Source organism: Leptosomus discolor, chromosome 4 (assembly GCF_034619465.1).
Source record: "Leptosomus discolor isolate bLepDis1 chromosome 4, bLepDis1.hap2, whole genome shotgun sequence".
In the NCBI taxonomy this organism is placed as follows: Eukaryota; Metazoa; Chordata; class Aves; order Leptosomiformes; family Leptosomidae; genus Leptosomus; species Leptosomus discolor.
Genome location: NC_141394.1, coordinates 77,162,084 through 77,187,751, shown reverse-complemented (window position 1 = coordinate 77,187,751; position 25,668 = coordinate 77,162,084). Strand labels below are relative to the sequence as shown.

The 25,668-nt window shown below is 46.7% G+C and overlaps 1 protein-coding gene across 2 annotated transcripts; it reads right to left on the bottom strand.

Annotated features, from left to right (window-relative positions):
* Positions 1-63: 63 nt before the first annotated feature.
* SMYD1 (SET and MYND domain containing 1) lies at positions 64-24,987 on the bottom strand. 2 transcript variants are annotated; one of them, XM_009953586.2, is made up of 10 exons: positions 24,851-24,987; positions 15,216-15,392; positions 14,303-14,516; positions 12,482-12,612; positions 10,625-10,663; positions 7,513-7,705; positions 4,731-4,823; positions 3,394-3,557; positions 1,694-1,862; positions 64-222 (listed from the first exon to the last, which is right to left on the bottom strand). In XM_009953586.2, exons 1-10 carry the CDS (start codon positions 24,985-24,987, stop codon positions 64-66), a joined length of 1,476 nt encoding a protein of 491 aa, XP_009951888.2. The 2 variants fall into 2 exon arrangements, with proteins under 2 accessions (XP_009951888.2, XP_009951889.2); XM_009953587.2 differs by lacking the exon at positions 10,625-10,663.
* Between the last annotated feature and the right edge of the window lie 681 nt (positions 24,988-25,668).

Below are 25,668 nucleotides of genomic sequence, written 5' to 3'. Positions count from 1 at the left end.
TATATCACATTCACAATGTTTGGAGGTTATCCCACAGGCACCAATTTGTGTCAAGCTCAGGTTTTATTCCTTCTTGTGGAAGAGGCTCGGTGAAGTCTCGTTGCTGGGTTCAGGCATGACTTGAATCTTTTGGTTTTTGAGGGCAGCTTCTCTCATCTTGTAATACATGAACTCATTCTGCTGGAACATGCGCAGCTCCATCTCTGTCTGGACACGCATGACCTGAGGGACACACCAGGTTACAAAACCTGTGACACAGAAGATCTTGAAGCAAGTGAATAACACACTGCCTAAAAATGTGGACCTACCTTTAGGGATGTCCTAGGCCATGTAATAACTGATACACCTCACTCTAGGTGTCCCACCAGCAGTACCAAAGCTGTCTGGACACAGATATCCAGTCACTTTCTCAAACCTGCTTGCCTGTGTACTGTGAAGGCGAAGAAGGTGTCAGCCCTTCCTGCACCCAGCTCTTCCAGAGGCTGCTGGGAAGCCTCACGCTCCCAAACCTGATGCAGGACCTAGAGGTAATGCACAGAGGAGCGAGCGCACTTTCCATCCGCGCCCTGGGCCTGACCCTTGGTGTGACCCATAACCAGGGTGGGGGTGTCACCTCCTGTGGGAGGAGGAGAGGGATGCTCATCCTCTCTTTGCCCACATCACAGTTGCACCCCCTGCATCCCAGGATTCACCACGGGCAGAGTCATTCCTAATGCTGCATTATAGCAGAGGCTCAGAAGGGATTTTAGGAAATCTTTTTACACCTGCCTGTGAGTTTATTCAACCCCTGGTTTAGGAGCACAGAGATAAGCATGTGCCATATGTCCACTATTTTCCTCCTCAAGTAAGTGGGAAGGGAAATACAGAAATGGAGGTGCCAGGGTCTTGCCCTCTGCTATATATAGGGAAACAGTCGACAGACAGGATGGCTTTAGGTACTAGATACTCATTTTTATGATGATATAAAATTGCACTAATAAAGGTTATAGCTCTGCTATAACAAGGACTAAGATATCAATAAAGGACTTCATTTGGTACTGCGTAATTTTTTGGGGTAATAAAGGAGAATGCTGTGAAGCCAACAGGTCACATCAGGTGAGTTAAAGGCTAAAGAAATGATAGATCCCCAGATGCAATTGTAAATGGTTCATCATATCTGAGTAGATGTCATTCCCTGGGATCTGCAGTTCTCGACTCTAAGCTAGGAAATACACCTATCAGTCACCTGAGGAAAAAATACATTGCAGCTTAGAAGGCCTGGGGAATGGTAAATAAAGAAGAATGGACATCAGTATCGAAAATACTGGGGACTTCCACCATTACGTAATTTGATATAGTCAAATTGTAATGCCATCCATCCAAGAGCAGCAAAATCAGGCTGTTTGAAGAATGGGAGGCTCTGTCCTTGGGCACAGCAGTTTCAAAAGAGATTCAGGGGTTCAGTGGCCATTTTAATGTATGTCCTGGTGCAGGATTTTTTTTTCATTGCTATTTTTCAGGGATGAAAATTTCCCATAGGAAGGGACACACATTTCCCGACGAACTGTAGCATAATCTAGAGAAAACCACAGCACTAGTAAGAAGCAGTCAGTAATTGATACGTCTCTCAGCTCTTACAGATGGGTTGTTTCTACACCTTGAATGTAATTTTGCCCAGACAGACGGCAGAGACAGCACGGGAGATGACACCTACCTCCAGGTCTTTGGTAATTGGATGGGAAGGTCCATGGGTTATCAGGAGAATGGCATAGGCTTTACAGATCAAGCCATGCCCAGCTTCAATGAGACCAGCATGCCAGTGAGTCACTCCTGCCCGCATCACGGCCATCCCCAGCTGCGCGTTGTTGGGATGGTATATTTTCCTGGAAAAATATTGAGTAATTTTAGTTCAGGAGAAATTTGGGTTCCCAAACGTTTGTCTTTCTTTGCCAAAGAGCAAACTGTTTACTCAAGAGAAGGGCCTGTTGCATTCGGCACCACTGAAACATGCAGCCCTGCTTAGAAAGGGGCAGGCACGAGTTACACGAGGACACAAGTTATACGAGGACATGAGTTGATTTGAAAGATGATGAACAACCTGCGAATAGGGAAACTTGGACACCTGGGCTGGAGAGTGCCAAGTTCTGTCATTCCACATTATTTTGGCACAAAGAAAACCCAGATCTGACCCTACAGCCCAGATGGCACCAACCTAACTTCAGACACTTAATGCAGCACCTAAATTGAGAATGCAACAACCACCAGCTTCTCATTCAAAGAGAGAAACAAGTGGTTCCAGAAACTCCAGAAATGTTCATCTCATTCCCTGGAGATGCATCCCTGTCTCCAGGGGCTGTTAGATCACTCCCCTACGGTCAGTACCCGAGGTGGGAAAAATGAAACCTGGCCTCTGCATCCAACTTCAGAAGCTGAGGCAGAGTTAGAAGCTGCTTGGACTTGGCTGAAAATCTCCCTTCAAGAGCTTATTTGGCATATTGAATTGGCAGATCTTAAAGCAAGGAAGGAAATTACTGCCGTCATTACTCTGGACTGAAAATTGAGGTAGAGGGAGGGGAAACTGTTTCCTCTGTGTCATTCAATCGGCTCAGCGACAAGTCTTGTCAGACCTGCAAGCCAGGGAGGTGACTCTGTCACCCTTTTGAAAAAAGAACAAAATACCACAGGCCTTTTGGGGTAGAACTGACCAAAAAGACAAATAAAGGGTCTGAGATGCTCTCAGCAGAATGGTGAATGAGATGATGAAATAGGCTTTTCTCTCTTCTCTAAGGTTTCCGTTACTTTTTTTTTTTTTTTTTTTTTTTTTTACTATTTAATACTCATCAGTCCTGCAATAAAACCTCTGTAATAATAAATCACATCACTTTTACTGTGAGGTTTGCTGTGGACCTATGCAAACCAAGCCTGAATTTCTTTATTCTCACTGAGCTTTTACCACAGGACTTGTGTATGCTAATTAGCCAAGACAAAAATCCGTGTATCATTCAAAAGTGAAAGGTTATCTTGAGTGACAGCCATTTGACATGGTTTCTCTTTCCTCTGCAACTTCTCCTTCCTGCAGGGTGCAGGGGAACAGACCATCTCCTGCAGTGACAGCCTCTCTGTCCTGCATCCAGGCTCTGTGTCTTGCTGCCAGGGCAGCCCTGAAATGCTTCTGAGACAAAACAAAAAGGCTATGGAAGCTGTATCCAAACCATTTGCCAGTTACAGTTTAGTCAATCAAGGTGTTTGGGAGCTCTCATGCATTTAAGAGGGGGTCTGTCTCTATCTGGTGATACAATCAGGTCAGCCAGCACCGCTGCTGTGATGGGAGCAGACTAAGAAAATTATTCCTGTAACACACTGCCTAACGCTGCATAACCACAGAGAACTGCCAAACACAGGGCACAGACATACAGGTAGCCGTCCACCATCCTCTTGGCATAGTCAGCTGCTTCCTCAAACATCTGGAGGTAGGAGAGCACCTCAGAGGCGATGCTGAGGATCCTCAGGAGGTAGATGTTCGTGTCCCCCAGCACAGGCTCCTGTTTCTTCAGGCACTCACGGCACAGCTTCACGACCTGCGCCCAGAGGAAGCAGGGAGAGGACGGGCAAGTCAGAGCACCTTTGGCCCCAAAGCTGCCACACCAAGGCCCTGTGGGTTGCATGGTCCATACCAGCCCTAGAGGCCAGATCAGCCTCCATGAAGGTGGGGAAGATAGGATTAGAAACACCAGCCTAGCAAAATGATTGGTGCTCAAAGCTTTCTCTCCCAGGGTTACATTCATAAAGTTGGTGAGGAAAAAGTGATGTCTACTATGCAGGAGAAGAACGACCCCAGGAGGTTGGGTTTTGTCAGATACCAAGTGCCTACAGGACTCTTATACCCCAACACCATCCATCCAACCTCCTACAAGCTCTTGATGTGGTGCTTTTAATGACCCCATGGGCCTGGAGACATGGAGCTGCACTGTCCCATGCCTGTCTGCTCATCCCTGCTGGATGAAATATGCTGCACCTAGCCGTGACCCAATGCTCAGATTTCTGCTCTGGGGGGCTTCAGCCTTTTCCCATAGTAAGTTCAAAACCAGAGGCTGTTGCTCAACCTGGAGTGTTTTTCTGAAGCTGTTACACTCTAAGAGGACAATTAAATACTTCCTGGGTCAGCAAAAGAGGGAGAAAGGAAGAAGTGACTTGAACTGTCTCACCCTTTGCCCTTGTGTCCAGGTGGGACATGGGTCTCCCACACCACACACCCAGCCTCAGCACCTGACAAATGAGCAACACGCAGAAGCCAGGAGGTGAAGAGGAGATCAACACAGGCAAACACACGTGGAAAGTCTCCTGACTATGCTGTCCCTCTCCCAAACTCACTGTCCTCCTTTCTGTGAGGCTACTTGGCAGAGCTGACTCGTTACACTTGCCCCGTGTTTCATGTTTTTTGGCCAGGAGGCCCTTGGTTCAACACCTGTGTCAATCAGAGGTGCTGGAAGTCACCTGAGTCTCCTTGTATCACCACTACAAAAGAAATCAGTCTGGTATGTTGTCTCGGACATGGCCGTGCTTTACAGAGGGCAGAAACCAGTGTCAGCTTTTGCAATTTGAGCTGCCAAGAGGGCAGGAAGCACCTGGGGATATTCAGGTTAGAGCAATGTGGGTTTGTTTCACCCTTAAATCGCTGACGTAGGGAGGGACTAAACCTGCTTTCCCTGGCAGTGCGTATACAGCAAGAGAGCAAAAGCACCAGGACTCACTTCGTGGTAAAGACCCTCCATGCGGGCCTTGTTGATCTTCTCCAGCGTGTCCTTGGAGAACTGGATGACATCCTTCACCGTCTCTGCAGAGGGCTGGGGACAATGTTAGGAAAACCAGTGAGGAAAATGCACGGCCTGGCACATGCCAAAATACCCTGGCTGAAGGGATGCTTCTCGCATCGCGACCGTCCTTTTCATAAATGGGAAATGGGAGATCAGCCCACAACTGTGTGCCCCCAGGAGCTTGCAGGAAGCGTCTGGTCTGGAGACACACAGTCGAGGCAGAGCACAGGCATGTGCCCAGCAGCCAGGAAGGACCTCTGGGTGCAGATCAAAAGCAGAGAATCAACGTTGCAATGAAGGATGCAAAGATTTGCAGTCAGGACCATAGGACTGTCCCATTGTCATTTTACCACCATTTTACCAAATCTGGTCAACCAGATTTTGGAGGAACCTGTGAAATTCATCTAGTTGGGAAAAGCTCTTGAAAGCTTAGTATGGAAGGAGAACCAGTAGCTTTTCAGAGCCATATACCCCCACCCATTTACAGATACATATGTATGTGTTATGATTTATTATTCTATATTATTAGACCGAAGCTATCATAGCTGATCAGATTTTGGCAGCTGTTTGAGTGGTACACAGGGTGTCCCAGCGTGCAGAGCATGTTCAAAGGCAACGTTAACGTCAGTGCAAATCACATCGCTACGCTGTCTGAGTAAAGACTCCCAGAATAGGTACTTTAAACAGCATTTCCACAGTGGCTTTGTCTAATAAAAATCCTCTCTTGCATTTACTAGACCACTCAGTCCGTTGCCATTATAAACAATGGGAGCTTTGGCAGTATTTGAAAGGGATGAAGGACTGGAGGTCAGAGCGGCTGTTGAGGATGTAAGCTGTCAATCTTGCATATATTCATAGCACTTTTTCCACGCAGCTGTGAGCGTTGCTGCTCTCAGGCAAGCGAGCCTGAATTCAGAAAATGCGATACAGCTGGCAGCGAGCAGACGTGCTCTGCGGGTGAGGTCAGTCTGGACACTTATTGTCTGTGGATGGGGTGTATTTTTAATAGCTGAAATCATGGACCTTGCATAGTTACAGGTTTTTTCTATCCGAGCACTTCAGATTGTGGAGGACATCTACCCAAAAGTGCATGTCTTCCCGCTGTGTGCTGCTGAGCACCTCTAACGCTCTGAAAAGGGGATGCTGCGCTGCACTGCTTGGTCAAGGCTTGATAGCAGGTGTTGAATGAGAGCTGAGGTTTTTTTATGCTGTCCGGTCAAGGAGGTATTCGGAAATACTTCTACAGAAAGTCAGACAAAAATGCTTCTGCATCAGAGCTCTGGGACAGCTTTACATTGAAGTCAGGAATTTCAATAGTCAGGATTAGCTTTAAGGTGAAGCTTGATAATTTAGTATCAGGATTATATAGCAGGGTCTTTTGCACTAGACGAGAATTTGACCCAGCAAGCAAAGGGTCTCCTCTAGTCCTAAGTTTTATCTCCCATGGGAACTCCCTGACAGCAGTTCGATCCAGTCTCCCCAAACCTATTTCAAGGAGAGATTTATACTCTTGCAACACCCAGCCTTTCCTGACTGCCACCTATACGAAAGAAGAGTCATAGGACTGAGCTTGGCTTTCTGGTAACTGCTGAGCTGAAGGCTGAGGGTTTTGTACTCCTTCCCAGGAAGGTGCAGCTTGCTGGGCCTTTCCTGGTGGCAGTGCTGGTCTGAGGTCACAGTTCCTCATCCCACCGACGCTATTTGGTCCTGCCCCACATCAGCCCCTGAGCTGTGCTGTCTGATTCATCACATGACTGCTCAATAGTGCAGCTCAATGACTCAATAACACGTTAAATTGCCCTGCCTTGCTTTGCCTTCCCTCAGACACTTCGTAAAGCTTGCAGCAGCAGAACCCCCCTAAGCTAACACCACCACAGAGCACAAAAAAGATGAGTAATTATATCCTTGGGCAGAGGAACCAAAAAGAAACTCTTAGAGCTACCAGCATGCTCATAATCTGGAGCCACTGGCCAAACAACACATCCTACTGCTGACGGAAAGACACAGCTTTACACTCTCCCACTCGATGTCTTGTGAGACCTCCAAGGAAAACACGAATTACTTATAAATGATCAGTCAAATATGTTAATTCTTCACAGTCAGTCTGCCCACAGCAACCATGCACAAATGTCAAGTGATGGTACAAACTCCCTGTGACAGCCCTTTGCAAGGAGGATCTGGAAGTTCAGGCTTCCCACCTTCCTGGGGCCAGTGTGATGGTACACATTTTACAAACCGTACAGCTTCAGCAGCACTGGTTAGTCCTGTCACCATGAATCACCTGCAACACATTTTCCTTTCTGCTGTTCAAAAATTGATTCCCTTTCAGTTCCTTAAAAAACCCACAATCTAAATGCCAGCATTTTTCTCAGCTCTAGACCTAATTTTGCAATATTTTAGCGTTCTGCCTGTTGACGGACTTTTAGGTTAGAGTTAAAGGCGACTTTCGTGGGCTTTTTAACATTAAAACCTGCGCTTATGTTGCATAGTATGGATTAAACTGGCCTAGCGTGGTGGGCTTGAATTGGTGGTGTGCTCAATCAAGGTTCAGTTCTGTTCTCATTTTTTACATCGGCACTAGTCAGGCTTCCGCCAAACTCTGACTCTTCCTACTGAGAGTGTCCCTGGGCTGAGGAACCACAGTCACAGGCTCACACAGATGCCTTGGTGGAGGAGACAAAGCCGCCTCTGGGTTTGGACACAGCAGGACAAGCCATACCTTGCTTTGCCCCTCCTTCACTGCCAGCATCAGGTCGTCCTTGATGTGTTTCTTGCAGTGCTCGCAGGCGCAGTCGAAGTAATATTGCTTCTTCAGCTGCTTCCGCCGCTCCTCGCTCACGTTGAGGAAATCCACGTAGGAAACAGTCAGCTCATCCCCTGGAGAAATCTTGCTCAGTGCCCGCAGCTCGATCCTGGGTGCAAAGATAGATGAGACTTGGGCTTGGAGAAGCAGCAGAAGCAAAGGTGCAGCCATAGTGCCACCAGGGACAAATCCTGTGACCTGCCCCTGCCATGCAGAGGTGAGCCTTTGCCTTAAGGTACGGCTTTAGCTCTTCAGGGGGGCAATGCAGAGATGGGTAGCAGTCTGGTTAACTAAATACAGAGTAAAACCATGGTCACACCAGTATCTCCTGCCCCTCTGCAAGTCTGTCAGGGACAGGTAAGTGTCTGAGCTAGAAACAGGTTATGGCTCCATTACTTTATCCGTATGGGGGCTGAACTTTTATTATGTCACAGGGGATCTCGCCAGAAGAAAGCCCTGAGATCAGAAATACCCAACAAGCCTTGCAAAATGCTGAGTTTGGACTTCGGGTCTTTTTTTAAGTACTGCTTTGCATGCTACCCACACCTCCCTGGCTAGACTCCCAGATCCGAGCCGTGCTGCTATCGGTATCGTTTTCACTCTGAAAAGTTAAGACTCATTCCCTCTGGGTGCTGGGTAAGAGATGCCCTCACCTTGTTCATGCATCTCTACATAAAGGCTCGGAAACAATTCTCTGGAAATAGTCTATTTTTTATATAGCCCATTTGATCTGGTATTGCTAATATTAAACACAAGGAAATCGCCAGTTTCTGTTACTAAACCAAAATCCACAGCCAATCCTTGATGACAGGCTTTTGGAGAGCCAGATCTTTGCACCTGCCTTTCTCTGATGTCTTTCCCTGCAAAAGGTCTTAAATAACACAGACACTCAAAACTATTCCCTTCTTGTTCACTCCACACACTAAATCTCCCAGTTACTCCGCTCTCTCAGTCATGGGGACTTGACAGGCACAACTGGCTGAAGAATTTGGCCAGAGTGGGAAAAAGCTCCATTAAATATCAACTGCAAGGTGGTGCTTCTGTAACCATCTACTCCTCCTTCTACTAACGATTCTACCCATGGTTAGAAATAATTCTCCACACTCAAGACTGGTGACCTTGGGCTCTCCACTCAGACCAGTTAGTTGGTTAAACACATTTTTGCAGGTAGGCGTACTTCCTGGTTACCAAAATGAAGCCATTCCCATGGTCTGACCTCCCACCCTACCGTCACACTGCCGCGTGGTAACATCAGTGCTGGGACTCCCTCACCGTGGGCAGCATGCCTTGTTCATTCTCCTGCTGAGCTCAACAGTGTACTTGACGTACACACGTGCTACAAGGTGGACCTGGGGGGAACCTTCTGGCTGCCGCCTGAATACAAGGTGCTTTAGATGAGACCCAGTGAAGTTCTCACCAAAGGTGTAGGTACCATAGGACCAAAGGTCTCACCAGGTGCATTAAAAATAAGTCTTCTGGGCAGGACATGACTTTTTCTGTGTGATCATATCTCTGCAAAGGGATTGTAATTCCCTTGTAATTCCCTTGTAATTCTCATCATAAGGTCTCAGCACCAAGGGCGTAGCTCTGAGCCTTTCAGCTATGCTAAAAGCTGCTGTGAAAACTACTCTCCGAGGCTGGTCTTGACCTTCTCCGGGTGTTAGATCATATCAACAGCATATTTCACCCAAAATTTATCACTAAACATGCCATCATCATGAAGGGCAGCTATTAGTTACGTCATAACCATGGGTAAACGCCAGCCAGAGAAAGGTGCAACCCACTACTCTAGGAGAAAGTGCATGAAAAAGAGCAATTCCCATCAGAAAGGCTTACACATCTAAACATTCCTCTTCACACTTAACGTGTTCCTCGTTAAAGTGAGTCATGCAACCAGAGAAGCAAAATCAAGCTTGTGACTTTTATGATGCCCCTGATAGCCTAAGCACCATTGGTATATTTTAAGCAGCCAACCCTTGTGTGGAGGGGATTGGTAGTATTTGGGATAAGCCTGGAAACACATGGTGTATTTTAAATGCTACAGAGAGACACCGTCAGCCGAGAGCACCCCATCAAGCTTGTCCTGTGCTCTTTCCTCAGTGCCTGCCCGAAAACCAAGAACCTTGAAAGATGCAGGCACAGGCACAGTGAGTGCCTGATAGCTCAAAATTCAAATTACCCCAAAAGAGTAACTTTAATCAGAAATGAAACGCTTTTGCCCCTTTTTAGGTTCCTATCTATAATGCACCGAGTAAGAGTCAATAGTGAAGAAGAGCATTTCAAAAGTATTTTATGTCTTATTTGAGGAAATTGCATGTTTGCTTGAAATTGAAGTTTAAAGACAACAGTGTCCCTTTAACAGGACTGACTACAATATACCAAGTGCAGCAAGCTAAGCAGAGAACTTTTTTCTTTTGCCTATATTTTCATTATTTTTTAATTTTGGATCAGGTAACAGTGGCATCATTAAAAAGTAAACCATTATTCAGGTATTATGATAAAAAAGGATGAGACCTACATCTCACATACTGCTACTGTAGGCAATGCATTCAACGGGCACCGTTTGTTGCAGAAGAAACGTGGACTATTTAGTATGTCAGTAATGCATTCATTTCTCATCTCCTAATACGCAAGGGTTTATTTTGGGCTGTACAAGATTAGCAAGACCTTGTTCTGACTTTCATGCTCTTGCCACAGTCAGGGGAGGAGAAATGAGAAGTGGAGGGAGGAATAGTGACAGGGAGGAAACCAAGGAAGAGGGTGAGAAGGCAGAGAGGGAATTTGCAGTGGGGGAGACAGTCACAGTATTACCGCTATCATTTTAATTTACTACAAAGTGCAGAGTTAAGTGAGGTTTGGGTTTAGTGGGGCTTTACACAGGGTAGGAGTAGAAGTTGAGAAAATGGGGAAAGTGAAATTTTCTGCAAACAAAGGGAGTCCCTCGGGCTGTTTGCAGCTTTTCCATTAAACACGGGGCATGAGGGATACAGGGCAAGGAGGGAGGATGATGCTTTCAAGACCGACCCACCTCATCTGTGTGTGGAACATTGATCTTACAGCCTCATGACTGAAAGACAAAACAAACATCTGCAGTTTACATGGGTACGAGTACAACAGGGAAAAAAAAGAGTACATGGCGTAGGGCACGAGGGGATTGTCCTGACTGCTCATCACTGGGCCACGGGGGATTTGGCAGAGAACTGTCCCGGCACTGTGATTTTAGGAGTGTTCTCGGACAGGGTGTGTGCAAAACCCACTTCTGACGTTTGGCAGGCAGAAGGGGGCTAGTTCTCCTGCACAGAAATGTCATGCTCTCTAAAACATAGCTTGAAATTAAAATCATACTGGGATATCAGCAATGAGGACTGTGGTCTGTGTAACGAGTTTAGTGGGTCCTTAAGTCCCATATTGTGCCTTGAGACGTCACAGAGAGCTTAGTTCCCACAACAAGGGCTTATCATCAGGTTTCCACAGAAAGACAAGAAAACCTTCATCATTTACCTGGCCAACAACCAGATGATCAAGTTTAAAGTCAGTAAAAGGATCAATGTGGAAGCTGCCAGGCAAACCATATGTCATTCCTCTACTTACCACCCAGAAACTCAGGCTTCAGGGTTGCTATCACTGCCAGTTACCTCCTCCACTTCCCAGGCTGGTTGGAGATGCTCTCCATCATCCCACTACGGATCCGATCCAGGGCAATCAGATATCAGAGCACAGTCTCCAATCTGACTTTGGTTCAGACCCTATTTCCCACCAAGGTAATCAGCCTAATGCATTTCTGTTTTCTCTTTGCTCGCTTACCAGCTGCTTGATAAACACCAGTATAGTTTCACCAGGTAAAACCAGCAGCAGTAACTGGAGTGCACAAGCAATGTGTTAGCTAAAGAAGGGGAGGTTGAGGGGTTAACTTATAGCACTAAAGTTTGGTGAACATGGGAATTTCTACAATCTTAGTGGAAAATTTCGATTAAATACTGTGGCTGTGCAGTTTTTGGCAAGCAGTTTCCCACAGTTAAGGTCTTGCATGTCCTGCAACTTGCTGGATCAGCAGCAGCTTATACCTGTTACGGCCTGAAGGCTGGGAAGGGCAGAGCATCCCTCCCGCGGGCTGCCTCGAGCCCTAAGAGCAGCAGCCTCCACTCCCAGCTCTGTTGAAACATCCCTGCATTTCCCACTTAATCTCTTTCCATCTCACATGTCCCGCAGTTTTCTTACAGGACTTGGGTGGGAATGAGAAATGCCCAATGGCTTAGGGGCGTCCTGCATTCCCGTGTGACTGGGTTTGCAGATAACAGTCGCAATTGTCGTTAAGACCCCACTGCTAAAGAGTTAATCAGTGATTAATAGAGACGTTACACTCTCAAAAAGATGAGGGTTGTGTTAGGAATGTTTATAAACACATCAACAGGTAGTGATACACAGCTGATTGTAAGCTTCAATTATGAGAAGCCCTTGGACTGTGGATTTGGCATAATCTTTAATAATTTATCAACTGTAATTGTTCCTTAACCGTTTATAAATAAAGCCTCAATATAAGGGGTGATCTAGGCATCTACTTAGTACTTTATCTACCTAGTTTGAGTCTGGTTTCAAAATTCACAGAAACCAGGGAAAAATTCTTTGCTAGTTCACTGGATTTGGGGTCAAATCTTCTATATTTATTTAGTGCATCAGACAATCATTTTTAAAATAACAATAAAGAGAGAGAAAACAGTTCGTCTTGAGAAAGAAAATCCTGTTTTTTTTTTTCTGAGCTAGAGAAGGAAAAAAGAATCAGTAGATTTTCTGGGGCAGGGATTTGACACTGTGGGGTTAAGCACAGCCTGCTGAGTTGCCCGTTAGGATGCATCCCCTCTGTGTCTGAGGAAAGAAATCCACTCACTTGCCATTGTTGAAGATGACAGTACAGTTGGGCCAGCAGTCATGGTTGGCCTGGCAGAGGTTGGGGAAGATTCCCACACCAACAGCCTGCAGTCCTCTTTGGTCACTGAGGGTAAAGCCGTTGCAGCTGATCTAATCCCAAAACATAGGTAGGAAGAAGCATTAAAGGAGTAAAAGCTGAACTCAGTTACTTTCTCAATTCCTGCTGATGCTTTAGAAGAGGTGTATCTCCAGCATCCCATCTCCAAACTTTAAGGAGAAAGGAGTGCTCAAGAGATCATTGCAGCAGGTAGTCGCAGAAACATCTGTAGCTGGGATAAAGCATCAGAAGAGAAGCAACGCAGGAGTCATGCAGATGGACCAACCCAGAGCAGAGCTGAGTAAATGCTGCAGAATATTCGCTGTTAATATTCACTGGGGATATTTAAGACAAATTTGGTTTGACTATGCATTGGTTTCCTTACATTCACTTCCTGCAAATAATTCAGAAAGAGGTCACAGGAAAATGAATTTGAGGCAGTTCAAGCAGAGCATCGGCAGAGAGCAGAGTTCACTCTTTTTAAAGCAGGTATCAGTTAGAAATTAACCTTGAGAGCTGCATTCAACCTGGTCACATTTGCTGGCTGGCCCACAGAGCCTATAAAAACCTATTACTACTGTTTGTCACGAGTCTCAACAATTTTCAGAATGACTATTTTGGCACGACATATATACCAAAAATGAGTTACTATACTTTTCTATAAGGTAGATTATTATCACATACAAATGGAAGAGTTTTTAGTTGCAAACATAAACAAAGGAAGTCCTTTCAAAGAGAAAATGCAATAGGATATGCCAGAGGAAATAATTAACTCAGAAGATTATTTTACTCTGTTAATAGTTTTATTTCCTTTCTTATCTGATCCTGTACTTTACCTGTACTTCCTTACTTCTGCATGGGCAAGTTATGTCAGTCACTAGCACATAGGTCTCCCTGCACCCCGTGGACTGGATTTTCTTTGCGGGGTGTGTACCAAAGGATGCTGTGTCCCCTCCCTGTGCTGGGGCTGGCAAAGGCAACTTCTCTGCCACACCAGGGACCAGCAGAGGTGCGAGCAGAGCATCTCAGCTCACCCTGGCCCCTTGGGCAGTGTTGCTAGCTGAGGGGTTACTGCAGCCTGGGATACACCGACAGGTACCAGGGCTGGAGGCAGAGCAGCTCAGCCTGAACCGGCTTCTAGGAATTTCCCTCTCTGCTACAGTGAGAAAAAAACATTTGTAGTTAACAAGTTAGGAATAGATACTATTAAACATATTTAGTGTATGTTACCTATTTTTATAATATTCACATATATATATATTTATAACTTATATTTATAATTACATGTAAAAATCTAATGCACACTATAATAGACATTAATGCACATACTAAAGCAGTTCTGTTACGTTCAAACATATTCTACATATATTTACTAAAAAATATACTTAAACATATTTTCTCAGCTCCACCAGGTGCAGAGATTCCCAGTGAGACTTGTGATGACAATGCAGCACCTACGGTTGAGTGAGACACTTGCCTGCATGTTTAGACAGATAAAAGGTTTCAGACCTTGCCCTTGCCATGCCTCAGTTTCCCAGTGTCAGTGCAGAAGCGATGCAGATGGGAACAGGCAGTATCCAACCTGTCTGCAGAAAACGCTGGTCTCGGTTATTCCGACTGCTATGGCCTCTTAAGGGCAAGAGAGGGATGAACTCGGGCATCCTCAACTCAGCTGGCTGGAAACTCTCCAGGAAGCTGCATTAAAAGTAGTCCCCCAGTTGCAATCCCACCCCTCCAACGTACCACTCCGAATATGTGGGAGATGTACTGCATGCCGAACTGCTGGCTCTGGGGTGGCCAAAACTCAAGGAAGCTCTCCATGTCGGCACGGAGCTCCTTCTTCTCCTCCTCACTAAAGCTGTCCACGTGGTTCTGCAGGTCATCGATGGAGACCAGGCAGCCCTCTGCCAGCCCACTGCCTTCCCTCTCTATCTTCCACATGATGCGGGCAGCCAGCCTGGACAGGAGAGAGTCCCAGGCATTAGCACCACCCAGTGCCAGGATAGGGACCAAAGGACCATCGAAATTCATTCCATGGGTGGGAAATTGTGTGCAGACAGACAGACCAAGACAGGCTCAGCATTGGATGGATGATGGCTGGTCACCCTCCAGGGGCTTTTGAAGGAAAGGAAGATGCAGGGTTTTGCCCCAGCATCCATGTTCTCATCTGGAGAAATGCTGCAGACCACCACCACCGCCCCCACCCCCACCCCACCCAGGTCCCCAGGCCTCCAGAATGGCTCTCATTTCCTTGAGGATTCCTCTCCTTTTCTTACGACAGGGAGAGGATGCGAATCCGAATGTACCCTGTAGACAAATTGCGGAAGAGCCCATCTTCTCTTCCACGTTTCCACCTACTCCCCACTTTCCCACACCTCCTAAACCACCCCGGACGGGTTTGCCTCACCGTGTTCAGCTGTAGTAGAGTTTTTGGGGCCCAGCACCAAAAAAAATACAGAGGCACAATTCCCTCACACCCTGGATGTTCCTCCAGGTCCCCATCCCCTCAGCTCAGGGATACCCCTGGCCTTGCCCAAACCATGTCCCACCTCCATCCTGTCCAAATCAGGCCACACAGCTCTTCCTCACCACCCTCCGAGGGATGCCCTGTCCTTTCCCACTGTCCCCCAGCTTAGCCCCTGAGGCCAGCTCTCACCTGATGTTTTCAGTGGGTGCCTTGCCGTGCTTCTTGATGGCAGAGCACTCATTTTTGTGGTTCAGCCAAGCCGCTCTCTGGCAGGTCCGGTCACAGTAGTAGGCAAACTTGCACTGGCCGCAGCGGTGGAGCTTCTCCTGCCGTTTGAAGCAGGTGTGACAGATGACATGTGTCAAGCTGGAAGGACAGAAGGACCCATTGGCTCATACCTTGGTGAAGGGCCAGCTCCACCCAGCAAGGGTTCTGCCAGCTTTTGTGTCCCCACACCCACTAAGGATGAACCCTCAAGATTTTTTGGGAGGATGCAGAAACGTCCCACCCAGCTTAATCCTTGTGCACTTGTCCAGTGCTGTTGCCTTTCTGTTTGGCTACATCAAAGAGACAAATATTTTGTTTAAAGGAGGACAGCAATGAAGCATGCCCCAGCTCTCAGCCCTCTTGTCTGCAGTTCATCTGCTCCTCCTCAGCATCACCGCTGTTAACAGGATTTTCAGTCTGTTTTGGTTTTCTGCCTGACCCGTGCTGAAGCACCAGCCACCCTGGTGCTGAGCAGAAAGCAGATGCCTAACGGGTCTGTGGCTCAGGCAAACACGAAGAAGAATCAGAAGGCAAAGAGCCAGGCTGAGAGCTTCACTTGCCTACAGATCCTCTGAATTTGGCTGAAGCTCCTGGCTTTGCTGTTTAACTATAACCAAGGGCTGGGAGGCGGGGGGAATATATCAGAGGATACTGATGAAGAAGCCTCACCTGATATCCTCCCTGAGAGAGCCTCCAGGGCCCCAGACCAAGAGGAAACCTCCCCCGTGTGCCTGTTTCACATGTCCAGCTGTTTGCTCCTTCATTGGGAAGGAGGGGGAGACACTTTGGTGTCCTGCCCAAACAACTTTGCGACTTTCCCCTTGCGGCTAGGGAAAGCTTTTTGCTGCCTGGTTAGGTGTCCCCAGCTGTCTGCTTCTCCAGGCAACTGCCCACTTCATCTCTGCCTCCAGCCAGGCTCAACAGTATGGGAGAATTTAAATTCCCATCACTTAGACACTGCTGGTTCCCAGGATGGAGGTTCTCCTCACTCCAAAAAGCTCACTGACCACAAAGGCTTCATTACCAAGGGAACATTGTCATCACACACAGCTCATAGAGGGGAAACAGAGGCACAAGAAAATAAAAATTTATTGATGATCATATGAGGGGGATGTGCCACAGGTGGGAATCAGGCCCACAGCACCAGAGTCCCCAAGACTGCCCTGTCTCTCCACTACACTGAGATAGAGATATATATATACACATACATATGTATATTTATACCTATCACAGTACATTTAAAATGCACTTTCATTCCTCTGGCAGCATGGTGTGAGCTGCTGACCCAATCCACCCAGCGTCTTGGCTCTCGCAGGATTAAGCGGGCCATTGATTTAAAGCAGAGGGCCATTGACTTAAAGCAGGATGACCCGCAGCAGACAAAACCACGTGTGAAAATGAGGTTTGGAAAATGACAGTGAGCAGTGCTGGAGGGAGCCTGACATAAGGCAAGCACCCAGGGCGGGAAGCATGTGTCCAGGGAGGGGGATGCAGCCAGCTCCATTAAGTCAAATGAAAGAGTTGGGAGTTGGTGAGAATTGCAAGGCTGTGCTCTGTCAGCTGTCAAGTCAGGGGGGTAGAGAGGTGCAAGAGAGATTACACTCCTTGTAAGGCAAAGCAGAGCCAGAGAGCTGATAAAACCCACGTGGTTACATTGTGCTAGGAAGCATGGGGAGATAGCTCATGCGGGGAATGGGGCTACCTCCTGCCGCCTGCGTGCTCAGGGGGCAGTCAGAAAGCAAAAAGGCAGTTAAAGAAGTCTCCCTGTAAAGAGGAGTGACAGGTTGGAGAGGAATATGGTGTAGCAAAACCCAAGTCTTCAAGCAGAGGCTTGTCTCCCCCCAGCTCTCTGCCTGAGAACAGAAAAATACTGAAATGTTGGCTTCGCATTTTGCTATTTGTTGCATAAGGTGTCCAGAGTTTTCAAAGCAAACACAACTGGTGGAACTTACTGCCAGCCCTGGAAAGCTCTCGTTTCCAAGGAGATGCAGAAACGCACAAAAAAAAGGTTACAGGAATGTTACAGGACACTTCCCTCGGAGGTGAAGGAACAGTTCATGCGGTGTTGAAACCGCAGACACAGTTACCCATAGGTAATCTGACTGGTAGGTATAAGAAATACCACCTTCCTCACAAAACCCTTGCAGGATCCTCCCTGCTCAGAAATGGTTTCGAAGAAGACTGGATTTATTGATAATGTGCGTTACCAGGACTCCAGAGGCTCGGGCTCAAGCCTTGGCACAGAAAAAAAGTCAGGAGACACAGGTATTTCAGTTCTGTTGCCTAAATCTTCAACAAACATTGCTCGAGCACTGCCTGACCCTGCAAGCACCTAAATCCCCCAGGGCCTCTAGGCAGTTGTGCAAACTCCTGCTGTCCCAGAGGCACTCAGAGCCGGGCAGCCCAAATGGGGATGGCAAAGTTGGGCTCTCTCTTGGTCCCAGAGCTGGACCTTACAACAGGCTCTGATACCATCTGTCCTGAAGGTGGACAACAGCAAGGACACCAAAGGCTTGCAGTGGTCTACAGTCATCCCCTTTGCAATGGCTAAGGTCCCCCAAAGGACAGGGGGAGCAGCCTAAGGTTGAACTTAAGTCTCTCAGCCTGTGGAAATCAGCGGTCTATAAAGCATTCTCTAGAAGACCTGTCTGGCCTAGAAAGTGTTTAACACAATGTGAAATGGCTCCAGGTAGCCCAGACTTCTCCTCCCTGTAGAGAGAGCAGCCTACCTTTGTGGTCAGGATGCTGCACAGCCAGGCAGCACTGAAAGCCTCTGAAGAGAAACCTGGGTAGGTACCTTCTGGTGTGGCACATACCCAGGAGCCCTGGAGTTTGAACCCTCAGAGACTGAATGCTCAGCTTCCCTTGCTTTAACACAGGGACAATAAAACTGCTTTCTGCTGTGTCTATGTACACCATGGCCTCTGGGGTGATCTCTAGCCACTGTCATCTTCCACACATAGTGAGAACTTCTGTTTTTCACCCTGCCCAAAAGCAGGATCTTCCTTAGCACAGTGATGTCTCCAGCCCATCAAAGCCTTGCCAGGTGAGGCACTTACGACTGACTTGGAGGGCAGGTGCCACTGACTGACTCATTTAATGACTTTCTCAGGTTTCCTTGGCCTCTCATCCAAGCGTCCACCGAGCTGAACTCTGAGGGGCTCATGACGAGCTCTGATGTTACGTAGATGAGATGCACAACTACTACTAAACCTGGATGTAGCTACAGTCACAAAAGCAATGCTTCAATGTGCCAGCCAACAAATGCAAGAGGTGACAGAGCACTGTCAAACAAACCATGGCTCCCACAAGCACAGCTCTCATTGAAAGCAGAAGAAGCAAATAGCTCTGGTGACTGCTTGGATCAGATTCAGATGGATTAAGATTTATTGGACCTGCCAGAATAGAGGGCTGAGCACTGCCACAGGCAATACATTAACCTCATCTCTGAGACATGCATAACCCAAATATCTGCCAACCATTTCCCATCCAGCACCCACAGCATCTCTTTCACTGATCTGGAAAAGTCATGTGAGATGGCAATAGTGCAAAGGAACAGACGAGGATTTCATTGAACAGCTAGTGAACGTGGTGAGAGGCTCACAAACTATTTAATGTGAGTTTATTCTGTTCTGTACATCATAGATGATACACACAGATAACCCAACTTACACCTAAGTCCACCTGCTTCATAATTATTATCGACTGGCTAGGCATCTCTCTCCTCAACATCCTACAGAGGACAGCATAAGAATAGCCTAAGATGCAGGCAAAGTCCACTCAGCTTTCAAAGCAGGGGCTGTAATATTTCATTAAACCCAGCAGCCTAAGGAAACGCACCTACCCTTTCAGCAGTGAAAGGAAAAGGGAGGTATTCAATAGCTTCTACTGAGGATACCTATAATGGTGAAATATTAGCACAAGAATAGCTTTGCTCCTTTTAAAAGGGCGTTGGAGCTTAGTACTTTTATCTTTAAAATGTCAGGGATGACACATCCTAGTTTGTCTGACTTGAGTGGAGGACTTATTTTGGACTATTTTATTTTCAGTCTTTCATTACAAGCTTTCTCAGCCTCTTTGTAAAGAGGTGTGGGTGTGGTTTTCTTCTAAAAAGCTAGGTTTTCTCCCAGGTTTTATTTAAGCTTCTGAACAAACGAGTTAATAATAAAAAAATCAAACCCCAGAAAATTTTTAACCCATGTGAATATGATCACATTAGCTCTCAGTTTTTATTGGTATCAGCTCAAAGAATGTGTTCCATAATCTCTTCAGAGTCATACTGTCACAGAAAATGTTGCATTTCTTATATCCCTAGGTCATCCCAGCTACAATAACGGAGCTCCCCACATTTCCCTTGGAAAATGCTTTTGGACCTGCTTCATACATCAAAAAGGAGTGCAAAAAATCATGTGATCTCAGGCTTTTAGCAATTTGCAAATCACTCATCAAGCAGATCTTCAGGTGATCTTGCCTTTCTACCACATGACACTGTTTGCCTTAACTAGTGGCTCTCAAACCCCACTGCTTAAAGAGCAAACCCTCTCTTAATGAAGGTTGACAGGGATATATCGAGTAGACCCGTGCCCGTAAGAAATGTAAACTCTTACAGGCTTGAGAGCCAACTGACCTGCCAGAGGAGAAGGTCACATACTGTACTTTGAGCTCAGGGAGTGCCATCGTCCTGAAGGTGGCTGTGAGGAAAGGAGTCCTGAGCTCTTCAAAGAGAAGGTGAAGAGGGAGGGAAGGATTAAACCCCAGCACGTAAGCAGAGCACTAGAGCAAGATTCAGTGAGAGGTAATGCCAACACGGAATGCACAGGGGCTTTGCAAATCGAAAAGTTACCCCAACAAAGGCAAAGAATCCCTTGAGAAGATACATTTCCAAACTTCTGCATCTATTTTAGGGCAAAGTGTGCCTGACATTGGTGTTTTCTGAGTGCTATTTCAGCTGGTAACAGCAAGGTTGATTCAAACACAGATCAGAGAGTGCGTCTGCACTTTATCCAAACAGCAAAATACCAGAGCTCACACTGAGACCGGCACTCGCTTTCAACCAGTATTCGCTGTCTCCCTAAACAGCCTGCTCTAGCTCACATAGAAATAACGGGTTTGATACAGGAGTCAACACCAGGTAACCACCGCGTTAAGCAAAAGGTTACAGAACCATACAATCAGAGAATGGTTTGGGTTGGAAGGGACCTTTAAAGGTCATCTAGTCCACCCCCCCTGCAATGAGCAGGGTTAGCCTTGTGAGTCACACCCTGGCCTTGAAATGTAAGAAACCATGAGCTGGCTGATGTCTATAAGAACCTTCCTTAGCTTCACTTTGAGTTTTACCTGTTCCTGGACTGCAGGTCCCTGGCACCAAGCGAGAAACTGCTGCTCAGATGACCATCATTGGATTGAAGAGTCCAAGCCCTCACCAGCCTTAATGAACTCAGGGACCCTCAGGGATCTTCAGGGTCCCTGTGACCTTCAGGGGCTTCCAGGATGGGATGCAGTCTGCAGATTTAGATGTGCTCATCTGTACCCTGAGCGTCTAAGTAGAGATCCCATCAAAACACTCAGTGGGGCGTGGAAAGTCATTCAGCTGAAAGGTAGGTGTTCAGTGTACATCACAGCGCTCCATTGACTATAACGGGCACTTAGGGCTGGATTCACTTGCCTGGACCTAGGAGCCTAGTGTTATTTTAGGCTCTGCAGGGACACCCATCTGGCCTGAGAGGAGGCCTGATTCTCATAAATCCTGTTTTGTACCTGTCAGCCCTAAGAGGATGTCTCAGACACCCTGGGTCATCTCAAATGACACTAAACACCTATGGTGACTGAATCCTGCCCTTAGCTCTCTGCAGACACTTAAAACAGACCTTAGTTTTGGGTGTCTTAATTTGCAAGCTGAGTCCCAAAGCATACACTGTTGGACAAGTCATCACATCACCCTGTAGGTTGGTCCAGTTAAATTGATGGGTCTTCCTTGCTCAGAATATGATGGCTGATTTCAGAGTTTTGTCAAAGAAAACATTTTTCCTTTTCCTGGCCAAATAAAATTCTCAACACCTCCTCAAATTTAGGCTCCTACTGAAAGACAGACATTCACAGAGTGCAGCTGGGTGACAGCCTCAGGTCCAAATTACTTCAGCAGTTCCTCACATCAATACATAGAGAAGGGCCTTTGTATCATTTAAGCCCAAAGCATAGTGTATCCACTATTTCTGCTGTGAGCACCTAACACCAGATGCCAAGATTAGTTGTTCAGGCTACCTAGATCCCTGTACAGTTGGGGCAAAGAGGTTTGTTCTTCCAATAGTTTCTCAGAATATGAAAGGCAGGTTTCTGCTATGCAACAGCCCTAGGGAGGGGTTTCCCACTTACGCATCTGAAGTTTAACACCTATAGCAGATAATGCCAATTTTTCATTTCAGAATTATGTTCTTCACCAGGTCAAATGATTATGAGCTTTTATGAGGCTCCCCCATTTCTGAACAGTAACACCTCCAACCTCTTGACAGCTTGGTGCCCGCGCACAAACACAAGCTGCTTTCCATCCTGCAGTACGGCCGCATCGAGCAAACAGTGTTGTGTCTCTGAAGAGCTGCTCCTACCAAACTGGAAAAGAGACCTTCGCTTCACCTGCTGTGTTCCCACATCACATGTAGTCACACAAAGACTGCAGGGGGGCCACTGTAGTGTAATGAACATCCATACAGCAGTCGGTTTCGACAGTAAAATCAGGGGCAGGATTTCATGGGCTCAACACCCACACTAGGACCAGACTTCCCAAAGGAATGAGCTCAACTCTTCAAAGTACTCTGCACTTTAGTTCTTTTAGGATGTCCTTTGTACACAAAGAAAGCCGAGCTCTGTGGAAAACCTGGTCACCTATTTGGTAGGACCTGAGACAACAAAACCATTAACCCACCACTTACTCATATTGGAATCCCCTTTCCATAGTACACATGTACACTGCTTTCAGCAAGAGATGAAGATGTTGAGTAGAACTAAGATGAGTGACTCTGGACTTTGAATGTCCCAATGCGGGGTGAGACCCTTTTTAATAGTGTAGGCTCCACACCAATTTTAGGACCTATAAATGCTTTTTTGTGAGCATGGAAAAAGACATGCCTCTTCATTGGACTCTTCATCCACGCAGAAACAACAGCAGTTCTTTCAGGGCAAAACCAGCCACCATGGCCTAGTGTGGATTTATTCTTGCAGGTTCTTCAAGGATCCAGGCTACCCTTCCTTGATAGCAATCAATTCAGCAGGGGTCTATGCAATTGAATACCCTGGGACAGCAGCAGAGGGTACCTTCAAAACCAAAGCCCTGTGTGTGTGTGTAGGAAAAGCATCAGGCCAAGTTTTCGCAAGAAAAATGCATGTTTCCATTATACCTCAGGCCCAGGCTATCCCCTGCCGAGCACTAACCAACAAGCATTTAGTTGGCACCGCCTGTTTCGGAAATTTTGGGAATGCGTTTCACCACTGATGGATTTCACCCAAGTGCTTTGGGATTAAATGTGCCACGGGAGGGTAAGAGCTGCTTATTATTGCACAGCAGCACGAAGAAGCAGTAGAAAGATAAGAATGACTGAAGCCATCCCCATCCCCTGCAGCTGCAGACAAGGGATGTGTTTGCCTTACCCCCCTTGCTGCTCAGCGCCTGGATCTGCCTTCTGCGAGCCAAACAAAGCCTGGGGAGGGAGGGAAGTACATCTCTCCCCACCCGAGTTTTTCTGTTGGAAACCGAACCCTAAGACACAGCCTGCAGCCCAAGAGCCGATGTGACGAGAGTTCCTTCCCTCATCTCACATTACACAAGTGACATTTGAAAATGCAGCGAAGTTACAGCTCAGTGTGATCTAACGGGCTGCTCTACTCTGTGCATGATGCTCGCAACACTTCACACAGAAGAAAAAAAAACCTCAACCAGAAATCAAAAGGCAAAATGTTTTCAATGGTTTAAAAGATAATTAGTATTTTTAATCAGGCATATGGGAGAAATAATTGTCCACAGGCACTTCCAAAGCAAACACAGTATCACAGCAAGATTCCAGCTAGTGACACAAGTGAAACTGAAGTACAAGGGCTGAAAGGACACGTCAAGGAGAGATGGTTTTGTCACTCACTACTGTAATTGAACTCACGGTTAAGAACTGAAGAATGTAACATTTTAAAATTAAAAAATTACATTTTTAATGTGAGCTCTTGCAATGACATATTAAAATAAAAAATAAAAAGTGTCATTGCTTGCTACTGTAAAGATTCACAAACATGTTCACCTACTAACAGTACAAGGGCAAGAAAAAAGTGAATGAAAGACACAAAAGAAAACTTATTTCCTGCTCTGTCCATTTAATCCCCAATTCTCTGCTACTGCCAGCTCACACAGGAGCACAAATCAGCTTCAGCTACAAGATGACCAAGATTAAAACAGCAGCATGACCTCCGCTTGCGCCCCAGACTTCATTAGCAGAGCCGATTCAGTCAGGGAAAGCTCAGCTAGGCAGAATCACTCACCGCCCTGTACAGCGCGCAGAATACTCACTAAAGTCACTGGCAGTTTGGGGCAAAAACCAGTCAGTCTCGGGATTGACCGTATCACCCTTGAAGAATGCTCACAAATTTCCCCTTCATCTGATATCTAGCTCCTCAGTTTAAAAGTTTGGGCCAAATTCTGTTCTTGGTTAGAGCATTATAAGGCGGAACAAACTCCATTCATGTCTGGGGCTTTATTCTAGATTTATCCCACGGGAGATTAACATAGAAATTGGTTCTTTGTGTCTTTTAGCTTTCAAGGTATTTAAGTGAATCTTCCACCGATTTGAAGGGCAGAAGTGGGCACCTACCAGCCACACCGGCAGTGCAGGTTGACCAAATGTTGTTCATCCTTGAAACAAGCAGCAGAAAAGAAAAACACTTTTGCACCAGATTTCAGTTTCTGGCTACATCAGTGTGAACAAAAATTTAAAACCAGTCTTGTGCAAGAGTGAAAGCTGAAATTTGTCTCCCGTTAACTCGGCTAGCTATAAATGTAAAGTCTCTTTACAGAAACAACATCTCTGGCAGATCCCCAAGAGCTTCTAGTTTGAAGGCAGCAGGTGATGAAGCTGCATGTACAGCTGGGAGGTGGCACACGGGAGCAGAGCACACTTTTATCACTCATTATACATCAGAGGCTCCAGCAAACTCAGTCTGAGATTGCTGTGCCCGAACTACACCAACTCCTGGCAGCTCAACAGAGTGTAACGTGGGTCCGGTGGCACTGAGGCACTGAATACACAGAATTTTCACCGCATTTGGTAAAAGCTGACAGCACCTTGCAAGATCGCATCCTGGAAAGAGATTGCGCCATATTCAAAGTAAAAAAAGCTGATCTGAGCTCTGGGAAACACATTCACTGTAAGCTGGGAGTGTGTCTTTACAGAAGTGCTTCTGACTTCCCTTCGCAACCTTCTCTGATGTTGTCCAGACGCTTTCAAACTTCCACCCGCCCGGCCAGATGAAATTTTGCATCGAGATTACTTTTGGTCTGGGTTTTACAAGTGCTTTTCTCTTACCTGTCAAAAACCACGGCTGCGTAGGCTGGCTCCGCAAAGATGACATCCCCAGGCAAGAATTCCTTCTGGGCTTTCAAACCCCTGCCTTTGCCTTCAGACGTGAACACTTCGACTGACTCCATTCCCCCTCTGGTCATCCCAGGGACCCCAAGGCTCAGGAGGTGGGTGCCTCAGAGCGAGCCAAATCTCCCGTCACTCCTGTCAGCTTCGCCCTGCAGCAAGACCACGCTTATAAAAGGGCTGGCCTCCCCCCACCCCCAGCCGCACCGTTTCCCATAGGAGGGCGAGGGGGTGGGAGCAGGAGAGGCTGGAGGTGAAGATCCTCTGCACAATCTCGCCGACCTACGCAGGGAAGGCACAAGGCTGGGATTTCTGCTTCATTAGGAAACCCCTGTCCGAAAACCACGTTTGGAATTGTTTCTCCCAGCCACAAGCTGTTGTATATGTTACGACTCAGATTAATTTATACTCTCCCATCGGAGAGAGAATGTATTCTCTTTGCAGGGTATTTTTAGCAACCACATGCCTGTGTCTCTCAGGAAGCAACAGCTGAGACAGTGGGACGGGGATGGCTGGTATGCGTATTTCTGACCCCTTCCACTGTCATCTGGCTTTTTCCAGAAATTAAACAATGCTGCTTTATTTTTACCCTCTAGGAGATGGACAGCATGTTTAGAGGCAGGGGTAACAGTGAAACACATGCCTTGAAGTTCTCGGCATCTTCTGTTGCCACCGGAGCCTGGAAAGGGGGAGTCACTTCCCAAATGCTGGTGGCAGCCGGTGTATGGAGCAGCGTGAAAGGAGCTGGAAGGACAGCA